Below are 25,369 nucleotides of genomic sequence, written 5' to 3'. Positions count from 1 at the left end.
TGGAGCCTGTTTCAGTCTGTGACTCCCTCTCTCTCTGACCCTCCCCTGCTCACACTGTGTGTCTCTCTCTCTCCTAGAAATAAATAAAACATTAAAAAAATTTTGACTCATTTAATCCTCCCAAATGATCCTGTGAGATGGGCACAGCTCTCACTCACTTCATAGCTGCTGTCACGGAGGCATTGAGGGGCACCAACCTGTTCAAGGTCCCCAGGGGTCCAGCCTGGTCCCTGCCTCCTTGCAGGCAAGGAAGATGGCCACCATGGGGGACTGTCAACTCTGTGCTTCTCAGGGCCCTGCAAAGTCCCAGGGACAATTCCGATGGACCCATGGGGTTCATAAATCCTCTCAAGAACAAATGCAATGGCCTGAGGGATGGAATGTTCTGACTGGTTCCGGGTCGGGGTTGTGTTCCAGGATTGATCAGGGGAGGGCAGCTCCACAGAGGAAAAGTAGGATGTGCTCTGTGGGTTCCTGGTTATTTCCCAAGCAGGACCTCGAAAGCTCAAATGGGCGCAGTGGAAGGCGTTTATTTATGTGTGGGAGGAGGCCTCCCGTACTTTTCCGGTGTCTGTCTGAGACTTCTGTCCGGACTTCAGGCTTGGAGGTCATTTCATCGCCAGATGTTACTTCCTCTTTCTTCATTTGTGGAGATTGTTTCCTGAACTTTCCTGCCACCCTCTGTTCTTGTGCTCACAGAGGAACACAGGAATCATCTGCGACACTTACTACTTCTTAACTTAGCTTCTGAAGCTTTACTTGCATTTTTCTTTTCCCAAAAACATCCCTCATTAACCTCATCTTTCCATCTTCTGGAGCTCCCCTTCTTTCCTTCCTCCACCCTGCGTGCACCTGCCGCAGCTGCTCCCCTGGCCCCCCCTCCCAGCAGGTGAGGAGGGAGGGGCCCCCTTTGGGGTGGGGCCAGAGGATGCCTTGCGAAGGATGGGGACAGAGCACGGCAGGAGGGCCAGCAAAACAGGAACCCAGCAAACCGTGGAGATGAAAACGGTGTTTCTTTAGAATGTAGCAGCTTAGAGAGAGTTCTGGTTTGGTAACCAGGCCCAGCCTAGGCTGCCCTCCTGGACACCCCGTCTGTACGTCTTCTGTCATTTCTCATCTGTGCCCACAAGGGCTGGGGCGTGATTTTCCTCTGCACCTGCTCCTACCTCTCAATACTCTTTCTTTCTTCCTTCCCTCCTCACCCCTCCCACCTTCTCTCTCTCTTCTCATTCTATCTCACTCACTCACATTCATATTTTCCCTCTTTCTCTCTCTTCCTTTTTTATTTTTTTTATTTTTTATTTTATAAATGTTTTATTTATTCCTAGGAGAGAGAGAGAGAGAGACAGCGTGAGCAGGGGAGGGTCAGAGAGAGAGGGAGTCACAGACTGAAACAGGCTCCAGGCTCTGAGCTGACAGTCAGCACAGAGCCCGACGCGGGGCTCGAACCTACGAACCGCGAGATCACGACCTAAGCGAAAGTCGGACGCTTAACCGACTAAGCCACTCAGGCGCCCCTCTCTCTTCCTTTTTTAAAGTGGAGGCTTATTTATGTAAACAGAGACAGAAAAGGCCCCATGGCCCTAATTGCCAACATGACAGAGAAATGATCAGAGAAGCCACAAGTCATGGGCCATGTGAGAGGTGGGTCTCCAGCACCCGCTGCGAGGTCGCAGGTCTGGGATGCAGCAGGGGTGGGACGCCAACCTCACTGGCCCAGCTCGGGGCTCCCCACCACGTCTCCCCTTCCCAGTGGCTGTTATGGCACCATATTTGCTTTTACTTGTCTGAAAACGTTCACCTTCAAAGTCAGAGCTTTGGGTTGTAGAAAGGAAAACAAGCAAATGCCTCCCTCCCCCGCCCCCTCCAAAATCGAGTTTCCTTGAGGCTTTGGGGAAAGAACTCGAATTACCCCACACGTTGTCACTGTGCAGAGACTGATGTGGCAGAAGGGGAGCGTGGGGCCGGGCAAGGAGACCATGATTGTGTGTTTTCCTCTACAAAACAGTGATATGTGAAATGAGGGAGATGCTCTCCTGGTGGAAGATGGGCAGGCCAGGCACTTTTCCACCCCTGGATGGGATGCTGGGAAGCCCCGCTTTGCCCCTTCCCCCAACCACACAGTCAGGTGCCCCAGCAGCTTAGGTAAAGAAAGACCCCTGCTGTAAGCTCATGGGACAAGTTAAAAACATCCCCAGTCTGGATAAGAACATTACTGCCTGACAACACTTGAGGACAGGATTTTCCATTTTGTACCCACACACCCCCCACCCCGTGTTCCAAAGTGGAGATCAGCTCCGGAAGAGCAGGCAGTCTCTGGGTGTCTGCTGAGCAGAGGGCTAAAGTCCCACGTCCTGGAAAACGAAGCTCAGGTTGGGGTAGCTCTGTAGTTGAGCAGATGAAAAACAGCTGATAGGGTCCACTTAGGTCAATTCAGAGCCAGCCACCCTGTGAGCAAAGAAGGTTCAAGGTCAAAATTGTTGGAAGCTAAATCACCAAACTATGAAGAAGACTGTATAAATAGAGAACATATTCATTAGATTTCTTCTTCTTCAGCTGGGAGTGGGGAGGCTGGGAAGCCATGGCATGTCCCCAAAGATTGCTCTGGAGGGATCTTGTGCTTAGGACCTGCAGGGGTGGGGCAGTCTCAGAGGCCAAGCCAGCCTCACCCCTTGCGGCTGGCTCCCCACAGACGTTCGCCTGTAGCAGTCCACAGGCCTTTGCAAGGGCCACCTGGACGTCGGACCTCCCCATCCCTCCCTTCACTGGATACCAGGGGCAGAACCCTTGCACCCAAGACCAAGTCCTCAGGGTGCCCTAGCCCCTGCCCCCCACCTCCCAGCCTCAGTGGCTGGACGTCTTGCAGAGATAAATTGGACAGCCCTTACAATGGAATATGGTGGATAACGAGCAAGTTAGGCAACGGCAGGTACATAATTATAAAGAAAGTGAACTCAGTGCCTGGCGGTTGAGTCCATTGACCTGCGTGGCCCCAGGATATCAGGGAGCTGGCTCTGCCCCAGGGAAGCTCATCCTTACTGGCGGGTCTGAGGGGAACCCCGGGAACACTGACTCCCCAGTGAGAGGAGGGAGTACCTTGAATAGGCAGTCAGTGGTGCACCCCAAGCTTCGCGAGGGACACTGAGTAAGCGGAGCCCGTGCAGAGAAAGGTGACTGGGGAGAGGGGGCATGGCCTAAGAAGCAGCGTTGGGGGGCCCAGGGACGGTTGGTCCCTAGGTGAAGGCCCAGAGAGAAACACGGGACCTTGATTGAATAACTCAGGGCCTTCTGTGGGGAGGAGGGCTGGCTCTGTGACTTTGGAACATGGATCACTCAGACTGACAGGGAGTCCGGTCAGGCACAGGGACCCCCTCGCTGGCAACGACAGCTACTTCGTACTGGAACAGCTCCGTCTGCAGAGTAAGGGTCTCTCCACCAGAAGTTCTCAAGCTCAGCCTGGCCCACCTGTCAGTGGCGTCATAACAGAAATTCCCGTTGGGTTTGGGGTCTGGACTGGACAGTCTTGTGATGAGTTTCTCTTGTGTTTCCCTGCCTGGCACACATGTTGCTGCTCAGAGTGTTCCAAAATGGCCTTGGTGAGGCACCTATGTCCTAATCCTTCTGCGTGGTTTCACTGGGGCTCTTCCTCATGGCCCGTTTCGCCAGACCAATCGGTGTTTGGCACCTGCAAGCCTGAAGCTGCCAGGCGGGCTGTGCAGAGGCAGCCTTGCCGAGGGGGCACGTCCGCAGGTGGATGCCGGAGGCATGGAAAGAGCTAGAGATCAGGAGCTGGGGACATAGTTTGGGTCCTTGGCCCCTGCAGGCTTCAAATCAGCACAAGCTGATCCCTTCTGTTACGTAAGGCGATGCCTTACCTTCAGCCTAACCTACTTGGGGTTGAGTTTCTGTTACTTACAACATAGAGTCCTGATGCAAATATCACAGATCTGACTTATTCTACTGTTTTAATCCCTGATGCGGCACAAGAGGGACATTACCAGTAAGGACTGGGACTGGCTTGCTTGCCAGGGGCCATGCATGGTGGAAAGTGCTTGACCTGCACTGTTTCCCGTGAGGCTGAGAGTCTAATTACCCAGTGTGCAGAGGGAGAAGTGAGGACTCTTTCAGCAGAAGAGCCAGCAACTCAAGCCACACCCACAAGGACTCACTTTCCCACCGTCTTCCCTCTCTGGCTTCATCCTCAGGCCCTACACACTGGCCCCTCGGCCATCCCCAGAAGTCCAGCAGGATTGCCTTACACCTCTACCTCCCGACCAACTAGTGCTATAAATCGTATAACACAAAACTGTGGGGGGGCTTAGGGGTGGGGAAGTTTCCAGAAGGAAATTCCGGACACATCTCTGGGAGTGAGGAGAATGGCTATTGGACAGAGAATGGAGGCTAGCACAACGGGACGACATGTCACACGACTTGCCCTGACCACAGAGCCGGCAGTGTCCAGGCACGTTCTCCTGGAGAAATTCTCCCCCGCTGTGTTCCGTGTCTTCCTCATCCTGCTTTATGTCCTGTCTGTCCCTGGGCCCCAGAAATGAGGCACCTTTGTCTCTGCCTTTTGGCCTCATCTCTCTGCAAGAGGCTTGTGGACTTGAGTCCTCTTTCCAGAACATTCGGAGTGTTGGGGCTTCCCTGTTCACTACAGTTAAGGCCCCACACAGCCTGCTGGGCCCGCCGTGCACGGGGCACCCGAAATACCGCTGTCAGGTATCCTTCGTCCCGGCCAAAGGTGGAATAGAGGTAATGCGTCCGTCTTCAGGTGAAACCATCCAGACAAAAGCAGGGCTGTCCCCCCCTTGAACTCATAGATCATAACGCCCTTTCCTCCTTTGGTTTGAGAGGAGAATTTGACTATGGTTGTCAGACCTCTGGGTGTGAAGTCCACTTGCCTGGCATGAGAAGCCCTGACTTCTCCGTAGGTGAGGAGGAAGACAGGGACTTGGCTCATTCGGGCTGTGGGGGGTGGGGGGGGGGGGGGGAGGTGTGCTGGGGGGCAAAGAGATGTGTCCCTACCTGCTGTCCCAACATGCAAGCCACTGAACAAAAGCATTAGCCTCTGAGACTGGGAGTAAGAATGTCTTGTCACCATGGTTACCAGGAAATGGTCCCACTTATATATAATAAGGGCTTTAGCAGACGCCAGGCCATCTGATATTCCAGTCTGGGGCCAAATGAGAGGGTGCCTGGAGTGCTCTCCCCGATGCAGTTACCTGAACACAGCTGTGAGCCGTACTGAGCCAGGCGCTGGCAACAAGCCTTTTCTTTTTTTCTTGGGGTGCGGCCGATGGGCGGGGGGAGAGGACAGAGGCCTGAGCACCTTCGCCCAGCGTCCCTTTGTTATCCAAAGCGTCGATGTGCATCTGCCCACAACATCGGTGCAGGAATGAGTGTTTGCATTGTCTTGGTGTGTGTGTGTTCCGGGGGGGTGGGGAGAGGGTGTCACCCCAGATACGGAACTGGAGTGCGGGGGTGGGGGGGAGTGGACCGGCCACCTCTTCTTCTTCAGTCCTCACGCTCCTACCTGGCGGAAAGTGCTCAGCAATGAAAACAGAAAAGAAAAGACCTGCCCTTCCACCCCCCCTTCCCGACGCCCCCTCGGGCCGCATCCACACAGCCGCACAGGCCGGGAGGCGGCGGTCCTGGGGGGAGACCCCGGCTGTCAGTTGGACGCCAGGGCTGCTGGCCCAGCCCCCGCGAGTCTCCGGACTCGGGGGCTCCGGGGCTGGGGAGGGACCGCGATGCCCGCCAGGCCGGGGCGCGGGGCGCCAGGGAGAACGGGGACCCCAGCCCGCCGGCCAGCAAAACAAGAGCACGCGCACCTGCCGGCCCCGCCCCGCCCCGCGCGCCGGCCAATCGCGGGGCGTGGGCGGGGCGTGGGCGGGGCGTGGGGCGGGGCCGGCGCCCCTGCGGCCGCAGAAGCCGGAGCCGGCGCGGGCCGCAGCGGCCCAGCCTGGAGCGAGCGCAGCCTCGTGCCCGCCGCCCGTGCCCGCCGCCGCCGCCGCCCGCGCCCGCCGCCCCCGGGGCATGGCCTGTCTGATGGCCGCCTTCTCGGTCGGCACCGCCATGGTGAGTGAGCGCATCCTTCGCCTCCGGGGCTTGCTTCTATATTCCAGGAGAGCGAGAAACGCACAAAGACCCGCACCCTCCCCCCGACACCCGCCCCTGGGTCCCCGGGGAGAAGCCCGGTTCCGATTGCCTCCAGCCCCGGCCCCCCGACGCCTCGGGGAGCTCCTCGCGCCCGCAGGGGACGCGGGGCAGGCGGAGGGGCCAGGAGTGTGCGAGCGGCGGCCAGCAGCGCCGCAAGTGCATAGATGGCCCATCTCCGTCCCCTCCGTGTAGGGGCGTGGGGGGCCCGGGTTCCCGCGCCCCGGGCAGGGTGGCAGCCTGGGCCCGAAGGAAGCGGGGTGGGGGTGACCCCCCACCCCTGCCGGCGCCGCCGCCCGGGCGCTGGGAGCCCGCACTCCTCGCGCCGCCCCCCGGAGTGCCGGGCAGGGTCTGGGGGAACAAAAGCGGAGGCTGTTCCCGGGGAGCCCGGGTCTGCGCCCCCCCCCCCACCCCCGGCGCTCTTCAGGGACGGCCGCTCCCGGCCTGCCCGGGGGGAGAGGGGGCGGCCGATTCCGGGGAGGCAGCCTGGGGGCGGGGGCGAGCCTGGATACCTGCAGGCCACCTTTGCGGACCCTGGAGAGAGCCGGGGCGGGGGGGGGGGGGCACACAGACGCGGATCTCCCGTTGCCAGAGGGCGCCGGCTCCGTAGGGGGCCCGCCGGGTGCCGGCAGATTCGGTGCTAGACACAGTGACATCAAGTGCTATTCCCACTGGTGGTCAGAAGTCTCCTGCTCCTTTGTAACAGCTCCTTAAACTCTCATTAGGGAAAACAACAAAGTAACCATCGACCGGTGCATCCTGGGGCCTTTCATTTTTATGCCTAGCACACCGACGTTACAGTTAGGTAGGTTCTTGCAGACTGGATTTCAGGTCACCTAACGTACAAATAGAAAGTATTCCGTTGTCCGGCCCACCTCGCCCTCCCTACCCATCCCTGTCTCTACGGTCTGTAAATTTACTATCCTGCTAATTACTCCCCATAGGCTGTAAGCCCACGGTGCATAGCACACACCCCCACCCCTCGCCTTATTTCATTTTTAGCATCCTGTGTTTGAAGTCAGCAGGGCTCAGCAGGATTTGACCGACAGTTACCTCTTGCCTTGAGCCCGAGAAAAAAAAAAAGCGTAGCTTGCTGTCTGCGCATGCTCCGCTCTCACAACTGCATCCTATGCTCCAAACAGGTTACTGTAGAGCACATACCGAACGTTGCCAGCTCATTATATAATGGTTTTGTGTAAACCGATAGAATGGGGCCGCAGACATGTTCAGGACGTCGGAAGAACGGGGGCCGGTGGCAGGGGGACTCAGTGGCCAGGTCGCCTCTCTGGGCAATGCCCTGCCTTCATTACTAGGCTCCTCACCTGTAAGGAGGGGTGGGAACACACAAGAAAGGCAGTCCCCCCTCACATTTGCTTTTATCTGATTGAATGTTTGGATAACACCCGGCAGTTCTTCCTTTTACATTTGCGCATCTCTTTGGGCTTCCTAAACTATGTGGATAATGGAAAATTAAGGAAATCATCATTGCTAGGCGTAGGTAAAGAATGTTTCAGATCTTTAAGATGCCTGGTAATTCCTGAAGTCCTTTCAGAGCTGCAAAAGGGGTTTATACATGTGGGAAAATAATGAATCAGAACGTTTTCAGGTATTGATGTTTTTAGGTCAGGATTTTTTAATGCTCTGTTAGAGTTTGATACAGACCCAGAACTCCAGTGTTCCCAGATGGAGGAGACACTAATGGCTGGGACATTTTTTTCAGGAAACATTGTTTTGTTTGAAGATCATGTTTCTCCCCCCAAAATCTTGTAATTTTTTTTTAAAATGTTTTATTTATTTCTAGGAGAGAGAGAGAGAGAGACAGCGTGAGCAGGGGAGGGTCAGAGAGAGAGGGAGACACAGACTTTGAAACAGGCTCCAGGCTCTGAGCTGGCAGTCAGCACAGAGCCCGACGCGGGGCTCGAACCCACGAACCGCGAGATCATGACCTAAGCGAAAGTCGGACTCTTAACCGACTAAGCCACCCAGGCACCCCAAAATCTTGTAATTTTTAAAAAATTTTTTTAATTAAAAAAATTCTACGCCCTGCTCTGGGGTCCCACCTAGGCCTGAGGGTGCCAGCTGTGAACCTGGAGAAGCTGGCTTAGAGCACCTGACCCTGAGCAGGGCTGGGAGGGGCAGACATGAGGCCCCAGTGGGATGGTGGTATTTGGACATGTATGCAGTGGCTTTTGGAGATGGTGAGGTCAGCAGCCTAAGTGACCAGACAAGTGGCACCTGCCTTTTGCTCGTTTAAGGGTGTGACATTTGGATTCTTCTCCCCAGGGCAACGGCCTTGAGGTTTCTTGGCTAGCATTGTCCTCTGATGTGGCCAGGGTAACCGGAAGGACCTGCCCTCCAGTTGAAGGGCCAAGCCCAGCAGCAAGGCATGGAAGAGAGAACCGGGAGAGAAGCGCGTGCCAGTGCCCTGGTGCCTGAGCCTCCTCCCCTTTTCCCCCTTCCCCATGAGCTGTGGGAAGAGGTTTCTATCTCTCACTGTGTGTTCCTGGGTAAGCAGAGCGAACCAGCCTCACAGTGGACTAGGGGCAGGGAGGGGGCGGTTGCTGACTAGAGACCCTCCCCAGCTAAACACGCATCTCTCTGTGCTTACATGCTAACTGGTATCAGCACCCAAGAAAATATTCTCGTGAATGGCAGGCAGTAACCATCCAAACAGGGTCTCCTCGGCATTCAAAGCCCATGAATGGATGTATTATTATTTATCATTTATTATGCAGCACACACCGTGTGTAGATGGGGAGGTCAGAGGCAATGCTTGGATAAGATAGAGAAACATACAATGAAAGGGAACAAATGTGGACGGAGGATGTATTTGTTTCATTTTTAATGAGCTCCGGAGGCTAAGGACAAGCTAGCTGTAACCTACATTGCCGGCCGCTCTCATCTGAGGCTGTTTCCAGAGAGCTGGTCTATTTCAGAATGACAGCCACTGCCTCTCATCATACAAGATTTCCTGATTTTGTTAGTTGGGCAAGGTCATTGGACACCCGAGCAAGAAAGGTGGGTAATGGTGCGTTTGGGGTGGGAGCGGGATGGTATGGTTTCCTCAGTTCCTTGTGGATTTTCCTGCAATGGGCAGGGGCTGGATGACCCAGGATCACCTGGTACTTACTTCAAGACAGTAAGCAATGTTCGAGCGCCCTTAAGGACGCTGGCCAGGGGAACAGGGCACAGAGAGGAAGCCACACAGAGCTGGACGCTGGATGCTGCCCCACTCTGGAACCGTGGGGTCTAGGGCAGAAGGCGGTGTCTGTGCCTCAGATCCCAACTCCACACAGAGTGGGAGATGGAAGACCCCCTTCGGGGCGGAGAGAGAAGGGACATCCTCTATTCAGTCTGCGGTTTCCTGGGCCCATGTAATTGCTGAATCAATAGTCACTGTTGCTTGTAATCACTTACCTGGTATGCAGGAGGCATTATTCTTTACTACTTTAAATAACAAGTCCTTGACTCTGGCTTCTGCCTCCGGCTCTCCTCTCTCCCAGGTCAGTTTAGTTGCCCAGCTTTGTCCGGCCCGTCCACCTGTCTCCATCCCCACTGCCACTCGCTGGTCAAGGCCACTGTCACCCTCCCATTTGCACGTAGAGGCAGGAGACGGTTTTTAATTACAGTTCAGGTCCGTTACCCCCATTTTAGATCCCGGGGTGCCCCTCCCCACCATCACAAGGACTTGTAGACAAAATACAAAACCCTTAACAGGGTTCGCAAGCCCTTCAGTGCAGATCTTGTGTGTCTCTAGTTTCATTTTACCCTCCCTCCCCCCTCCCTCAGATCCCTGCCCCCCTCCCTCCTGCCACTGGGCCTCTGCGCCTGCTGCCCTCCCCCCACCCTCCCCCCCACCCCCCACCGTGGGGAGTTTCGTGAACAAGCACCCTCCCCCAACCTCACCTGGAAGATCTCAGTTTAGATTCGATTTCCTCAGAAAAGCTCTGTGCTTAGTGCCCCCCACCCCACCCCACCCCGGGGGCTGCTGCTGCTTTGGGGGGCCCTCAGGGTCTCTGCATACGGCCCATTATAGCTCTTGTCTCCCGGCATTGTGATTGCCTGCGTTCTCGCCTGGGGCCCAGCCTTGAAGGGAGCCTGCTGAGGCCACAGGCGGTGTCTGCCTGGCTGACTGCTGACCCCCACGGCTGTGCTCGGTGCTTTCATTCCTGAATGAGCGAGCGAGCCAGAGAGAGAACAGACAGCCTTGGAGTCTGGAGGGAAGTCAGACCCTCATCATAACATGGGTTCGGTATCTGCTGCAGCCGGGGTGAGTGGAGTAACGGCTGTTCACCCCTGTATTCCTGTGGCTTTATCAGAAAATGAAGATGGCACCTATCCCTGGAACGTCCTCAGGGGTGACCCGTGTGGTGGGTGCCCGGGAGAGGAGTGCGGTAGGGACGGGCCGCGGCAGGCGGAATGCCGGGATGGCCGAACACACAGTGACGGGGACCCCCAGCGTGTGGGTTCGGTACCAGACATTTAGCCTTTCCACTGAGGTGGCAGGTAGGGGGACAGCGGGCTGTGGGGACCAGCCCTGGAGCTCACGGCCTTCCCCTCGGCTCCCTCCACTACCCCCTGCCCCCGGAAATCAGAATTTGCAGAGTCGGAGCTGGCTATAAAGCTGCAGCTGCAGCGTGTGTCCCCCAAGGGGCAGGACGGGGTGCCCGAGGGACGGCACCGCTGTAGGCGCTGGGGTGGCATGGCACATGCTTTCTCAGCCAAAGCCAACGGCGTGGTGAGCCAGGGCACGCTCCCATGACTCCTTCAGGAGGCCCGGGCACGGAAGGCACAGGGCATACCCGGGCCGGAGGCGGCGTCCGGCAGCTTCCTCTCGGGAGCCTCACGCCAAGGCTCTCAGGAGTCCGTCGTCAAGCCTCCTGGACTCCGCGTCGGGAACGAGGAGGGAACTGACTGATGTTTGCATTTGAAGCATTTCACATGCTGGGTGCCAGCAGCAAACCGAGCTTAATTTTCTCAGTTTTACTTTGCACTTTAATTTTTATCCACAGAATGTTAGAGTCAGTGAGCTAAGTTTTGATTTCAGTGAGTTAAGCTTTTCAGAGGTAGGAGATGCCCAGGAAGGCGTGTGTGTGTGTGTGTGTGTGTGTGTGTGTGTGTGTGTGTGTTTCATTTAAACAGCAAAACAACATTTGCACACATCACAGGAACCAGAAATCGTGTGCCCACATATCCCTCCCCTTGCCCTACGTGTGCTTCAAATACTTGAAACCTTCAAGGCCTCCAAGACTTCCGAGCCTTTAAATACCCTGATGGAAATGATGCCAGCTCTTGCATGATACACTCACGTCCCCTGAAGCGTGCTCTCTGGCGGGGGGAGAGCCGGTTTGGCCGCTCGAATTGCTAGGGCTTGTAGGCGTATGTATGCGTGATCCACTCTCTGGTTTTGTTTTGGGGTTTTGGTTAGAAAGAATAATGATCGAGAAGCTATCACCTCTAAAGGAATACCTAACAAAGCTAATGGAAACAGAACAGGATAGTTCTGGGCGGGCTCTCCCCATCAGGCTGACCGTCTTCACTGGCATGGAGGAGAGTTGCCCAAGGCCCGCACTCGCGGCCCCGTGGAGCGTTCTGCTTTGATTCAAGAGAGAGACAGCCAGGAAGAGCAGAGCATAATATCTGTCCACCCCAGGGTTCTTCTGCGTTTTGGGGGTACCTGAAACACATTGATCTGTTTGGGGTTGCCAAGCCATTAGATGAGGAAATTCCTTTCCTTGCATAAATATTTTTGGATCTTGGCATCTCTGTACCAGTTCAGTTGACTCCCAATGGAAGCTTTAAAAGGCAAGATAGCTACAAAAGATCAGGCCCTCTGACACTGTAGTGCAAGGAACCCCATTCCTTTGACGATTCGATCCTCGGAGCCATCCTGCCTCTCTCCTGGTTCCAGGGCTCGGGCCAGGCTCCTTAGAGTGGCCGTGTCTCCGTTTTCTCATCTGTATAAGAGAGAGAGAGAGAGAACCCAACCGTTCCAACTTTCCAGTGCCACTAGGAAGATGCAGTGAGAGGGAGGGTTGGAAGTGATTTGGAAAACATATAAGGAAGACACAACGGCTGACTCCCACCGAGCCCGACACCTGATGTGAAGCCACTGCTCTTGAGAAATGTTTACGGGCCTACACAGGAAGGCACTAAAAGAGCTCATTTTAAACAAAACACCTTCAATCATACATTTCTTAGGAACCCCAAGCATCTTTATCGGGGTTTTTAACGAGTATACTTAATGTAAATAGATCTTTTTTTTTTTTTTTTTATGCTGGCTGGTGTTTGATTCTTTGAGACAAGCGATGTGTTAGTACAGTTTTGGGAGATTTTATGATTCCAAAGTAAGACTTTGGGAGATTAGTTTAATATTCTCTCTTAGCAATCTTTTTTTGATGGAAGAGGTAGTCATGGCTGGAGATGACAGATCCTTCCAGGAAAGCACCTTGACGTAGTTTCGGAAGCGTTGCCGTGAATACTCAAGCCCTGAGCCTACGGCCAGTGCCCTGCGCTCTTCCGCGGAGCTCATGACCTCTCTTGGTGCTCTCTCCCCGTTTTTCTAGAATGCCAGCAGTTACTCTGCAGCGATGACGGAGCCCAAGTCCGTATGTGTCTCGGTGGATGAGGTGGTCTCGGGCAGCATGGAGGCCACCGAGACGGACCTGCTGAATGGGCATCTGAAAAAGGTGGACAGTAGCCTCACGGAGGCTCAGCGCTTTTCGTCCCTGCCCCGCAGGGCGGCCGTGAACATTGAATTCAAGGACCTCTCCTACTCCGTCCCTGAAGGACCCTGGTGGAGGAAGAAAGGTAGGGAGGGCTGCCGGGTGCTTCGTGGGGCGGGGAGGAGCCTGTGGAGGAGGTCACGGGCGTCTGGGACCATCTGGGTCTGGAAGCCAGGAGGTGGGGAGTCGTCCCACTGGGTCACTGCCACGGCCAACTTCTTCATGCCCAACTTGTTCTCACCTCTCCTCTCACCTCTACTCCAAACAGCTCGGATTAGAGCCACCAGGTTTGTGGTGGCTCTTACAGTCTGATATGATTACAGATTTTCACAAGGTCCAACCCACGTCTGTGTGTGCTGGTCCCCGTCACCGGCTGCTGTTCCTGTTTGCCCTCCGAGAGGGGTCTATGTCGTCATGTTTCAGAGCAAAAAGGAAGGCAGGGGCTCCGTCCCAAGGTTGAAGGGCTACAGAGTAGCCGTGACCTACAGCGGCCTCTCAGGAAACTAGTCATCTACGTTATGAGTGGTGCTGGTGGGCTATCAATCTACTCTTATCCAGTGAGCCACAGAAATAAAAATAGAAGAGAGAGAAAGGATGGGGGGCTCAGGTATTTGCCGCGGCTTGTTGCATGTTAACGAGAATTGATGACCCACGATATTTCTCGTTTTCTTAGCAAACTGGGCGTCCCTGCGCTAGCTCTAGGTTTTCGACGTGTGTAGAGTTAAAGCCTCCATAGGCTGGCGTTTCCTTTTCCAGCCTGACCTATTTCTTCCCGCGGAACTTACTCCGCCTGTCCCTGTGCTCCGTGCACCCATCCTGCACCCCTCTTTCAGGCAGGTGGGGGGCCGGTTGGGAGAGGGCACGTCACACGTCACCAAGGAACACCAGCCTTTGGTTTCTCCTGAGTCACAAAGGCGTGCGGCACAATGATGGTGACTCAGGTGCCACTGGCACATGGTATGTTAGGATTCTCAGCTCAAATTCACAGTGAACCCTTCTCTCTTTTTGAGGAAGACCCACCAAGACTTTTTTAGGTTTCATTTTCCTGTCTTTCCCTGTTGTCACCTCTGTTTTGTTGTTCTTCCTTGAGGCTGAGCCACTGAGATTATCGGCGTGGGCACTCTGGGCTTCCTTGTGACCACGGTGTTGGAACCGTGGCTGACTGGCCGCTGGGACCCGCGAGCCACGTCGGTGGTTGGATGACTTCTGTCTGTCTGTACAACTAGGAGCAGACCCTGGGCCTTATCGATGGTGGAATGCACATTGCTATCTGACACTTACATTATCCAACCTTGCCAGCCAGAGAAAGTTCTGTGGCAGGCTTGGGGGTGGGTCCATTCGTGTGAGGCGACTGAAGTGTCAGTACAGGGTTACCTTTTCCTTCTCACCATGAACAAAAGACTTTAGGGGAAAATCGCCGAGCCACCAGCAGGGCCTTGGTGTGTTGGCTCGATTTGTCCATAGGGACACGTTGCGGCAAACCCGTGAGAGGCAGAGATGGGTTTCTGTACCTCTGTTACGTGTGGCCGAACGTCCAGGTGCGTGGACGGGTGCCCGTAAGGAGAAGGTGGGCTTGCGGTGCAGACGTGCGGACATTTGAAAACTGGCAGAACCTCGATTTGAAATCCAAACAGCAAGCGTTCCATCTCCTCCTTGGGTAAGGGGCTTATTAACCCTGTATTCTCTCCGTGTTAGAACCGGTCACCAGACACTTAGCCCGCGGTGACGGCCTCTTAACGAGGGAGGGAGGGGCCCCGCGGCCCATTCTCAGCCTCCAGATAGACACTTGCCCTACAGTAACCTGTGTGGGCTCTGGAGGGAGGAGCAGGAAGTGAGCCCACAGGACCTGACGGTGAGTCAGAGATGGTTGGGGCCAGAGGGGAAGATGATCGGTCTGGTGTGTCCCAGTTGCTGGTTTCTAAACCAGCGGCGCCTGGTCTTGCTGTCTGGCTTCCTTCCCTGCTCCCCACAGGGGCACCTGCTTCCCCTTCGCTCCCCTCCCCTTCCCCTGCTCGGTGCCCCAGAGTTTCCTGTGTTCTTGGTATCCTGCAATTCAGAACTTAGATGGCTTTCCGTTGCCCATAAACTTAGCGGTGGGGAAATACTTCTCATTGAATAGAAAGGACGCTGAGTGGTCAGGGCACTTGTTTTGCTGAGCTGGTCAGCAGGGGTGGCTTCTAGCTTGCCTGGCTGCAGAGCCTCGGGGTGCCAGGGTCCCCGTAGCCACAGGGGAGCAGTGTTCCTCCTGGAGGCTGCTTGGCGGCTTGACTGTCCCATTAGCAGGGAAACCGAGAGCTTCCAGAATGACGGAAGTTAGCTGCTGATGTGATGCGCTCACTTAACAGCCGGCTCTCGAACACACATCCGGTGGGCTCGGAACTTGGGGACCATAGCTCCCCGGCTAAGAGCACCCGCCCAGGACGGAGAGTAAAAGTAGGCATTAAATCTGGATGCCTGCTCCTTCTTGGGGTCCGTCCCCTTCGCCCTCAACGTGGGACCCTGCCTTTCCCGATTTTGTTCCTCTGATTGCTGGCGGTTGCCTCAGCCCTCAGCAATGATGAGGCTAAGCTGAGAAGTCAAAGCCAGCCACCCCGCACACCCCTTTTCTCACGGTGGCCATTCTATTTTCGGCATCACCCTTGGGTGACACTCTGTGTGGTCGCTCTTCAGGGCAGAGGCTCTTTCTCTTACTTCTCTTGCCATAGTTTTGCTGACTGCTTTTCAATGTTTTTAAATTCGGCTTTACATGGTGCGCTCCTTGCAGCGATCGCACGGGGCCTAGATGCCCCGGCATCTCCCACGGGAGTTCCCGGAGGGTCTGGGGATGGCACAAGGTCAGAGCCACGGCTGGACCTTCGGTCAGACTCCCGCTCCAGATTTCCTTCCACCAGAGACACTGGACTGCTCTGTAAATTCCAGGAGAGCCTCTTCCTCACACGGTTTCTCCCAGAACCAGGGGCTGGGACACAACTCGACACAGAAGCAGTAGCAAAGCCTGGCGTTGCGATGAGAATGAGATCGTAAACGCCTACGTGATCGTTTCCAAGAATGATCTTCCTTCTTCATAATCCTTAGAAGGAAGGTGGCAGGTGAATCGGTGGCATCATTTATAAAAAGATGTCAGGCACTGGTTCTTTAAAATCCTTGAGTGTGACGACTGCCAAGCACCGAATATGGCGTTTAAGAAAACATCTCGCATTTTCATTTGTAGTAACATTTTCACCATATGATTAATGATGCCTTCAGAGGAAAAACTAGATCATGTAATAGATTCCTAGTAGAGAACGTAATTGTGAAAGGAAGTGCTCTCAGGAGAACACGGTTCACGCCAGGGATAATCGCACCGGCTTCTGATACAGTAATTACTCTTCCCCAAGGAATCCAGTCCCGGAGCACAAGTCGAGGGGACAAATGATCTGGAACAGTGTGGATGCTGGCCTCCGTCACAAAACCCATTGTGTCGGGGACCCGTCAGAACAATCCGGTCCGGTGGTTCTCATTCCCCCTCAGTGTGGCTTACGTTGAAAGCAGCTTTGGCTCCTGTAAAGAAGATGCTGCGTTGGGAATATTCAGGACCCCTGATTAAGAACAGAATCCACACACAGGTGGGGACGAGGACATTTTACACTGAAATAGCACCTCCTGGCTTTGGAGCCCCTATTAGGATGTGACCGATGGTAATGAATGGATACTTGGGGTACCAGAGAATGCTGCTCTTCAAGGGGACCTGTGTCGTGTCCGTTTGTAGAATTAACGTAGTTTGTGAGGCCACTTGGCTCTGGGGCCAATTCTGCCCTTTCTCCTCGTGGGACCCCTGAGACTCAGAGACAGGGCCCAGGTCACAGGAGCACAGAAAATGGCCCTCTAAGCGGGTCTGTACAATTTGAGGCCAAGACCCCATAAGGAACCTGGCAAGCTCCTGGCCCTGGGGCGGCACACCATGGGGCTACCATGGCACGGACATGTCTCACCCCATTTTATGACACCGTCACAAGTCGCCTTGACCACTGACACTGATCTGTTTCCCTTTTAATTGGCCTTTTGGGACGTCTGTCCCCTTTGTCATTCATAAGGACCCATAAAAGACCTCCTTAGGCCTTTGGAGAGGCTCCAGACATTCTGTCCCATCACCAGGGAGGCGAGACTGATGTGTGCGGCATGCTTTCGCCCAAACAAGTGACATGATTCTTAGAAATAAAACACAGCCCCATGCTTACCTGGTGATGAAGCTCAGGTTGAGGATGAAAGTAGTCATATTTGGGGCTTTAGTGAGCCTGGCGATTGTCTCAGTATGATGACTCTCTGATGGAAGGGCACAGAATGCCTCCTCCTGAGCCCTACCTCTTTGCCCAATACTGGGATGGATGGAATTAAACATTCTGGGCAGGTCCACATCAGAGTACTGGTTCTCGTTTGCTTCTGAGCTTTAAAAATGCATTTCTCCAATCAAAGTTTGCTTTCTCTTATTTCCCAAAGCTATCTCTTGGAGCCTGCCATGACGAGCTGGCAACCATGAGCAGAATGCGCCACTAATAAATCCCGTTCAGGAATCCCATTAAGGGAAGACTGGATTCCATCCAAGCGCTGGCCGGCTTGATGCAGCCCACAGGGGCAGGGGTAGGGATGGAAGGCCGGAAGAAGAGGGCTGTGTGTCTTTGGAGGGGTGGGCTGCTCAAGTTCAAGGGGGTTGATAGTCCCCAGCATGAATGAACAGCTTCCGAGCTTCCTGGGAACCATCGCACTAAGGTGGATTTTCCACTGGGCACAAAAGAAAATTGTTTTGAATACTCTGCCTTTGTCTTTGTCTAAGGCTGTGGCTAGTCTCGTGCAGTGTGGTGAACCTGAACCTCGCTCACAGGGCTAGCGCTTGAGGCTGGAGTGTTTACAGAGCAAGCCCACGGCCGGATGGCCCTTTGTGGTGGTTGCCGTGGTGAGTCCAGACGCTGGAGAGCGCTGCCCTTCCCCTCCGGGGCCACTTCTTAGGTCCTCAGTACTGGGTGGCTCCCTGGGGCAGGCAGGCTGGCCACCCACTCAGGCCCTGTGGTGGTGAGGTCTTCTGGAATAGTTTTGATCTTCCGTCTTAGAGGCTTTGAAAGAGGGTTTGTAAAACGCATTGAGCATGGGTTGGCTCTCACACAGAACCATGACAGATAAATGTATAGTGACCATGTTCATAACCGGAAGGCTTTACAAGGAGACCTTTTATTATATTTATTAATTTATTTTATGTTTTATTTATGTCTGAGAGAGAGAGAGAGAGACAACGTGAGCAGAGGAGGGTCAGAGAGAGAGGGAGACACAGAATCCGACGCAGGCTCCAGGCTCTGAACTAGCTGTCAGCACAGAGCCCAACGCGGGGCTCGAACCTATGAATCATGAGATCATGACCTGAGCCAAAGCTGGATGCTTAACCAACTGAACCACCTAGGTGCCCCAGCAAGGAGAACTTTTAACACCCAAGGGTCAGGATGCTCCCCGTCTCCAGACGGCACATTCTCTGACCTTGAGCACCCTGAATGGAAGCCGGGGCCCGGAATCGGAGGTGTGGTGATGGAGACGTGTGCCCCATCCGGCTCAACGGCCTCTGCAGACATGGCTTGGGTGGCCCAGCCAACACTGGCCTTGAGGCTTCCTTTCTTCCTTCGCCTCCATGTCTGGACACCCTGTCACCTTCCCAGAGACTTTGCCTTGTCTTTGAACCATCTGGTCTCTTCAATGAGACCTTGTGGGGCTGTGCTTTGCTCAGCGGAGCATTGGTGTCACCGCTTCACTTCCTGTGGACACTCTGGCCACGCTTGTTCTCACCTGCCACCCTCCTTTAAACCCCAAATATGCTCGTCTCTTGAGAACATCACCTTCTTGAATAACGCCCTCTGTTAGGAGCCAGAACCTAATCTGCCGCAGCCAAGGTAGAACCCAAGGTGAGATTTTGCTGAACACGAAACCATTTCTGTTGTTTATAAATGGGCAGAGGAAAAAGAATGTTTAGTAACCATACACCTGCTGTTTCTGAGTTCAGTTCTGGAATCAACAGATGTGCTGGTTTAAGGAACAAAGGTAACCACGTGGTCAGATTACATGTGACCTGTTCTGTGCAGGGGTTTGTAGACAGGCCGTGCATTCTCTGCCAACCCCCGCGCTGCCCGGCTTCCAAAACCATTGTAAGAAAGTTTACCTACACGTGCAATGTATCTAATACGGAGTGTCTTGCTCATAATACGAGAAAAGGCACCAAGAGGGGTTTTCAGGGTCGAGGGCGGAGGCCGACGTGCCTGCCCTGCCGGGAGCCAGTCTGACCTCAGCCACTAGTTTTATTCTTCCCTCGTCAGCTGTGCTGGTGGCCGCCTGGTGCTCTGTGGGGTAAATGGCATTTGATGTCAAGATGGAGACATGTCAGAGTGACTTTCAGACTCTTATTATATCCACCTGAGGCCTGTATTTGGAGTCCGAGTGTTGGAGGCCCCCAGGGAGGCCCAGAGGGGGCCCCCGAGCTCCCTCAGGCTGACCTCTTACCCGCGGAGGAAACTTCCTTGCTGCATTTCCCCCGCAAGGGGCGGCAGGCCTTTCTCCGGGCACTTCCAGCAACCGGGCACTGCCAGCTCCCCGTGCGGCCAGGTCCTTGCTGCCATGATCTCATTCTTAGAAAAAAGGCCTCTGTCTGTTGAGCTGAAATCTGAATCTGAGTTCATCTGTTGATCTCAGTTCTGCTTTTTGGAACTTTGCAGAACACGTTATAATTTTGGTCTTGAGATGAGCTCACAGATAAGGAATGAGGAAAACCTAACCGAGTACAAAACAGCAAGCGAGTGCATCAAGACCAAGGGCGTCGTGAGGAGGAAGAGACAGAAGCATGTGGCCCCCGTGGGAAATGAGGCTGGAGTCGGGTATGGGCACCCCAGTGACAGCCCTGGGCAGCCCCCCCACCCTTGCCCAGAATGGTCTTGCCCTCGGTTTGCAAAGTGAGGAGTGGAGCTTAACAGGGAAGGACCGGGTGAGGCCCCCTTTCTGTTTCTGTTAGAAGGCAGGCGGTATGCTGCTCCAAAAAGTCCCTCACCTTGGTCTCAGTGGCCCGTCCTGAAACAGAATCTTTCTAGCAGGAGTTTTATGGGACTTCTCGGTTGTTCTTTCTGCCCTCCCACTTTTTTCTGGAAGTGTTTATTTTGTAGTACAAAATAACTGTCCACTGAGCAAATGGGGTTAGCTTTTTAGCACATTGCGGCCTTAAGCACTGCCGGGAGGGTCGTGGGGGCACCTCCCTCCGGACATCTTACCCAGGGGCGGTGGGGGCGTCCAGGAGGCACATCTTGGGGTGAGGCTTCAACCTCAAGTCTTAGCTACCCGTCTCCCAGCAGGCTCCGCTGAGAATTCCCCTCCCCTTGTCGTTTCCTAGGCCCCCGGAAAGTGAATGGTGTTATCTCTGCCTGTGACACACACGGCCCCAGGCCCCAGGGGCAGCTGAGATGCCACAGACGGCCTCCCCACTTCCCTGGGGAGGGGGTTCCCATGTGTCCTTCACGGGCGGGGCGCAGAGGGGCAGTTTCCGCTTCCCGTGGAGGCTGTCTGTCCACGCGGCGGGGGTTGTGCTGGGCACCTCTGCCCTGCCCTCACCCTCCAGGAGGGGGGGGTCTCGCCACCTGCCCTCCTCCCCGGCGGCCCTTCCCTTCCGAGGGCTGCGAGACCGGCCCGTTCCCAAAGAACCAATTCATCTTGGCCGGTGTTCACTTGCACGTTCTCGGGAAAATGAGGGTTCGGCGGGCTCTAGATGCGGAGTAAAGCCGCATCTCTTTCCCGGAGTGGGGGCGGCGCTGACGCTGCGGGCCTGCCGCCCTGGGGTGGCGGGTGTGCGTGTGGGGGGGTGACGTGTGCGCGGTCCCCGCCAGGCGGCCCGGACGCACCTGCTCCGACACGCAGGTCTCGCGGGTCCGACGGAGGCCGCCTGGAAGACTTTCCTGTTCCTTAGGAACCCTGAATTCTGAGCGGCTGCTAGAGGGGCGCGCGGCCGGGACCCCAGCGCGCGCAGGTGCGGGCGGGGCAGGTGCGGGCGGGGCAGGTGCGGGCGGGGCAGGTGCGCGCCCCCGCGCGTGCGCAGTGGCCGCCGCCCGCTTCCGCCCGCGCCAGGGTTACTCTCGGTCAACGCTCGCTAGTAACCTCGGCGGCGGCGCAGCGCCATTGGCTGCGCTCGGAGCGCTGTTGCTAAGCGGGAGCGGAGGCGCTGCGCGCGGGCGGGGTGCTGCGGCCCCGGGGTGGCCCGTGTCCCCCTCCCCGCCCGGCGCCCGGTGCCCTGCAGACCCGGTGTTCCGCCTGCACCGACAGACCCCGGCGCCCAGACCGCGCGCACTCGCTTTCTCTCTCTGTCTCTCTGTGTATCTCTGTCTCTCTTTGTCTCTGTATCTGTCTCTCTTTCTGTGTATCTCTGTCTCTCTCTGTCTCTGTCTCTGTATCTCTCTGTCTCTGTATCTCTGTCTCTCTCTCTGTATCTCTCTGTCTCTGTCTCTCTGTCTCTGTCTCTCTCTGTCTCTGTATCTGTCTCTGTCTCTCTCTGTATCTCTGTCTCTCTCTGTCTCTGTCTCTGCCTCTCTCTGTCTCTGTCTCTCTCTGTCTCTGTATCTCTCTTGTCTCTCTCTCTCTCTGTCTCTGTATCCCTCTGCCTCTCTCTGTCCCTCTCGCACGCGTGTCGGGGAGCCCACTTTTACTCGGGACATGTCCCTAAAGCGGATCTGGCGAACGCACTGGCTGACTATTACTCTGATGCCCGCGGAAGCACAGCCGGGAGCTTCCCGCAGCGGGGGCAGCGCGGACACTCAGGAAGGTCATCCGCAGGAGCAGGCAGGGGTCCAGCGTAGCGTCTGTGTCGCTTTCATCAGGGCGGCTTCACGACCTCTCCAGACTTCTCTTTGAAGTGGATGGGGGCTCCCTTAGGTGGGGTCGCACACGTTCCCTCGGAGACCCCCTCAGTCCCCAGGAAAGGTTCTTGCTTTGTTTTGTGTTGGGCTCACCTGCGGGAGAGGTGCCGTGAGGCCGGCCTCCGGGTGGGGCCAAGCAAAGCACCCAACCCCCGCCGTGGCCCCGTGGGCGTTCAGTTCAGGGGCGGTTTCTGGAATCCTGGAATTCCCCTTAGGGATCTGAAGGTGGGGGGTCCAGTAAGGCAGCTGGTATCCGAGGGCCAGGCTGCTGCTTCCCCGTGCCTGCTGACTCACTTCCCTCCTGGGCGTGTCAGCGAGGCCAGGAGAAGTGATAGCTGAACTTGACTGGTGTGTTTTCTGGAGCATCTGGTACACATTCTTTTGTGAGCCCGCAAATGTGTCGATAAACATAATCTCTGCAGTTGGGCTCTGTTCCAACACCGCGAGGGCCTGGGAATGCGTGATGGGCTTGGGTTGCCCGCGTCGCCGCCCCTGGGGACCAGGGCCCCCTCCAGACCCGGCTGCGCTGGTTCCTTTGGGCTCAATTTCGGCGTGTTATGAAACATTAAACATTGTCATTCATGTGCTTTGCTCAGCCTTTCGGTTTCCTGACCTGGTGCAAGTAGACTCAGGACTGACGGGTGTTTCTCATACTCTGGGGTTTTGCTTATTTGGTTCTGTGATTGTAGCCTTGACATTTTTGTAAAGCTACATAGAGACCCTCTCAGGTCTCAAGTCTCTGAGATCCCCCGAGCCGAAGACAGAATCCAGGAAGTCAGAGGCGGTGGTGGGTAAGCTTCATTACCGTACTGCCTCTCTTCCGCTTTCTTGAGGTTTTGCTGGTGAGGAGGGTCCAACCCTTTGCAGAAAGAAGGAAATGCGCATTTAAGGCAACTGTGACGCCCGGTCGTCATGAACAATTACCATGCACGTTGCCAGCATCAGGCCGCGCTGCGCGCAGGATTCTGGTTCACAAGTGGGGAGCCCCCGACAGCCACTTTCAGAGTCCCCGCTGTAGGAAAGGAAGCTGCGGGCTTCCTGTTTCTAAGACCTGCACAGCAGCTTGTCCAGAAAATGGCTCCGTCTTAACTGGGGTGAGCTTCTAACCACGTGCGCCGCGCACTCCCCCCACCCTTTAGTTGTCCCGCGCTCTGAGCCGAAGCGCACGTCTTCTCCTGCCTCTCATTTTGATAAGGCTCAGGGAGGAGGGGGATCACCATCATCCCATCTCTCTGTCTTCACAGGAGTGTTCTGCCTCTAAGGGGCTGTCCTGGGGCCCTTCCGGCCTGTCCCCAGCATGTTTCCCCTGAAGCCGCTCTGCAGGCAGGGTAGGTGGGCAGAAGCGCCTGTGGAGAAAGCGGTCCGCTTGCGGTATTTGTGTGTTCTTCCAGCCAGGAACCTGGGTCGGGGAGGTGTTCCTTCACCCATCCTCACCTCTGCGGCTTGGGCCCCCATGCCCTTCCGCCCTACGGTCGTGGCGCTCGGCACACGATTTTGTGTCTTTTTTCTTCTCGGCTTCCGGATAGGGACTATGTCAGTTACCCCCTTATCGCTGCCTGGCACGCACCGCCTGTCGAATCGATGGAGTAACAAAAGCCTAGGTCATGCTCTCACCCTAGAAGAGATCTCAGAAGTGAGCAGGGAACCAGGAGCCTCGGGGTCAAGGGACGCTGGGATCTTGCCTTGCTTTGTGGAGCCCATGAGCCACCTCTGACCGGCCATCTAGGAAGAGCTGTTGCTTGCTATTCCCTTGGGCCAGGCCAGCCCCGGGCCCCACCTACAGCATCCTGGATGCACAGGCCGAGCGGGTGGGGCCTGGGTGGTGGTTAAGTCTGGATTCAGAGCCAGCCGGGCAGCCTGCTCTTAGATCGTGGCTCCACCCCTTATGAGCCACGTGCCTCTGGGTCTCAGTTCTCGCATCTGCGGAATGAGGTGAAGGAGGTACCGCCCTCCACGAGTGGGAGCAGGGAGGGGCGGAGGTCCACCCACACGCAGCGGGGCCCAGTGCTGTAGGTCAGACTTTGCTCAAGTACTGGGTTTTGTGGTGGTCTTGGCTTCCCTGGGGAGTTTGCTTGTGAATGAGAACGATGATACCAATGTGTTTGTCTCCCCAGCAACCACAGGGCTGCCCTCCTGTCTTGTGGCTCAGAGCCGTGGGGTCCCCTACCCCCCCACCCCCCAGCACACAGTGCCCTCCCTCACCTGGGGCCCTCAGCCTTGCGTCCCCATGTCCTGGGCTCTCTGCGCTGCCTGAGGAAGACCGTGGACAAGCATCCCCGAGTTGTGCCCCGGGGGGATTTCTGTACTGTTCCTCCTCTAAGGGGTCGGTCCGGGCTTCCTGCCCCCGGGTACTGTCAGGACTGACCCCCACCATTTCAGGGACGTGAATAAATATCTTATTTAAGGCTCGTGCCCTCCATTGATGAGCTAGATAGAGGTTCCATTAATCCTGGGAGGCCTCGCAAGCCCTTTGCACTTGCCGGCTGATGAGGCTACTGACGTGGAAGGGTCTACACTAGTCGTGACTGGATGGAAGTTTCCACCATAGGAGCAATCTTCCCAGCAACATTATACCTCAGAAGTTGGCTCGGGAGCGAGGTTCATGTGGGTTATGGTAGGCAGGTGTGAGATGTCACCAGGCGCTAGACATGCCCTCTTGTTGGCTAGAGTTTCGTGGCTGGAAATGAAGGACATCGTGAGCACTGCTGGAACGTGGCGGGGCCGGCGGCCTCTGGGGCACGTGTGGTGATGGGCCACAGTCTCGGCATGGTGGCGGCATCGCCGGCATGTGACTCTTGTTCTTGGATTTGCAGATATGAAGTGTGAGATCCTGCCAGGCTGTAGTTTTCTAAAAAACATAGATTCCTTCCTTTGACTCATAAGTTCACATGTAGCGAGGAGGGTAAGGGCTTAGTTAGAATCCCTTTCTTTCTCTTTCTCTCTTTTAATAAAAGGACCGCAGGTCCAGCCCCTTCTGGCAACATATGCATTGTGGAGGAGGGTTTGGCTTGGGAATGTTGGCTTGAGAATAAGGGAGCCTGCGTTCGAAGCCTGGCTCTACCACCTACCGCCCGGGCAACTGGGCAGGTAACCTCCCTGTGACAGGCCATCACCATCATCAGCATCATCATGTCCATCTGAGGGGATCCAATAACTTCATATATATGAAGCGCCATGCCCAGCATTGGATAAGTAGTGGCTACAATCCTTGTGAATGGTTGTATGTGTGATATAATAAATAATCATAAGAGCCTAGAATGAAGAGGGTGGATCAAAGCCATTCGGTTATTATCCTGAAAGTAAGTTTGGGATAAAGTCTTGGGCTTTACAAATATGAGCAGCGGAGTTGTTTCACGGTGACGGTAAATGACTCGTCACGCCTGCGAGCTCACATGACCTTCACCGTGGCCCCTCGGAGGGGAGGGGACCCTCGTGGGACAGCCAGGTCACAGGCTGCAGGTCTCGTCTCGAGGGCCGAGCCCCGGGCGTTCACCTTAGCGGCTCCCCGCGTGGGTAGAATAGGAGAGTGGTGGGTGACCTGTCTTGCTGTGTCCCCAACACCACGTGTGGCACCTTGTTCAC

At 55.6% G+C, this 25,369-nt stretch overlaps 1 protein-coding gene across 4 annotated transcripts in view; it reads left to right on the top strand.

The window, feature by feature from the left end:
- The first annotated feature begins 5,974 nt into the window (after positions 1-5,974).
- Positions 5,975-25,369, top strand: part of ABCG1 (ATP binding cassette subfamily G member 1) — a 57,244-nt gene continuing 37,849 nt past the window's right edge. For 2 of the 4 annotated variants that reach the window (XM_039245449.1, XM_039245448.1), the window contains exons 1-2: positions 5,975-6,081; positions 12,726-12,969. In XM_039245449.1, coding sequence (XP_039101380.1) covers positions 6,040-6,081; positions 12,726-12,969 — 286 coding nt within the window. In that variant the 5' untranslated portion in view covers positions 5,975-6,039. The remainder of the gene's footprint in view (positions 6,082-12,725; positions 12,970-25,369) is intronic. The other 2 variants (XM_039245451.1, XM_039245450.1) reach the window with 1 other exon arrangement.

This window comes from Hyaena hyaena, unplaced genomic scaffold (assembly GCF_003009895.1).
Source record: "Hyaena hyaena isolate Hyena2069 unplaced genomic scaffold, ASM300989v1 scaffold_254, whole genome shotgun sequence".
Lineage (NCBI taxonomy): Eukaryota > Metazoa > Chordata > Mammalia > Carnivora > Hyaenidae > Hyaena > Hyaena hyaena.
This window is presented reverse-complemented; position numbering and strand designations above follow the sequence as displayed.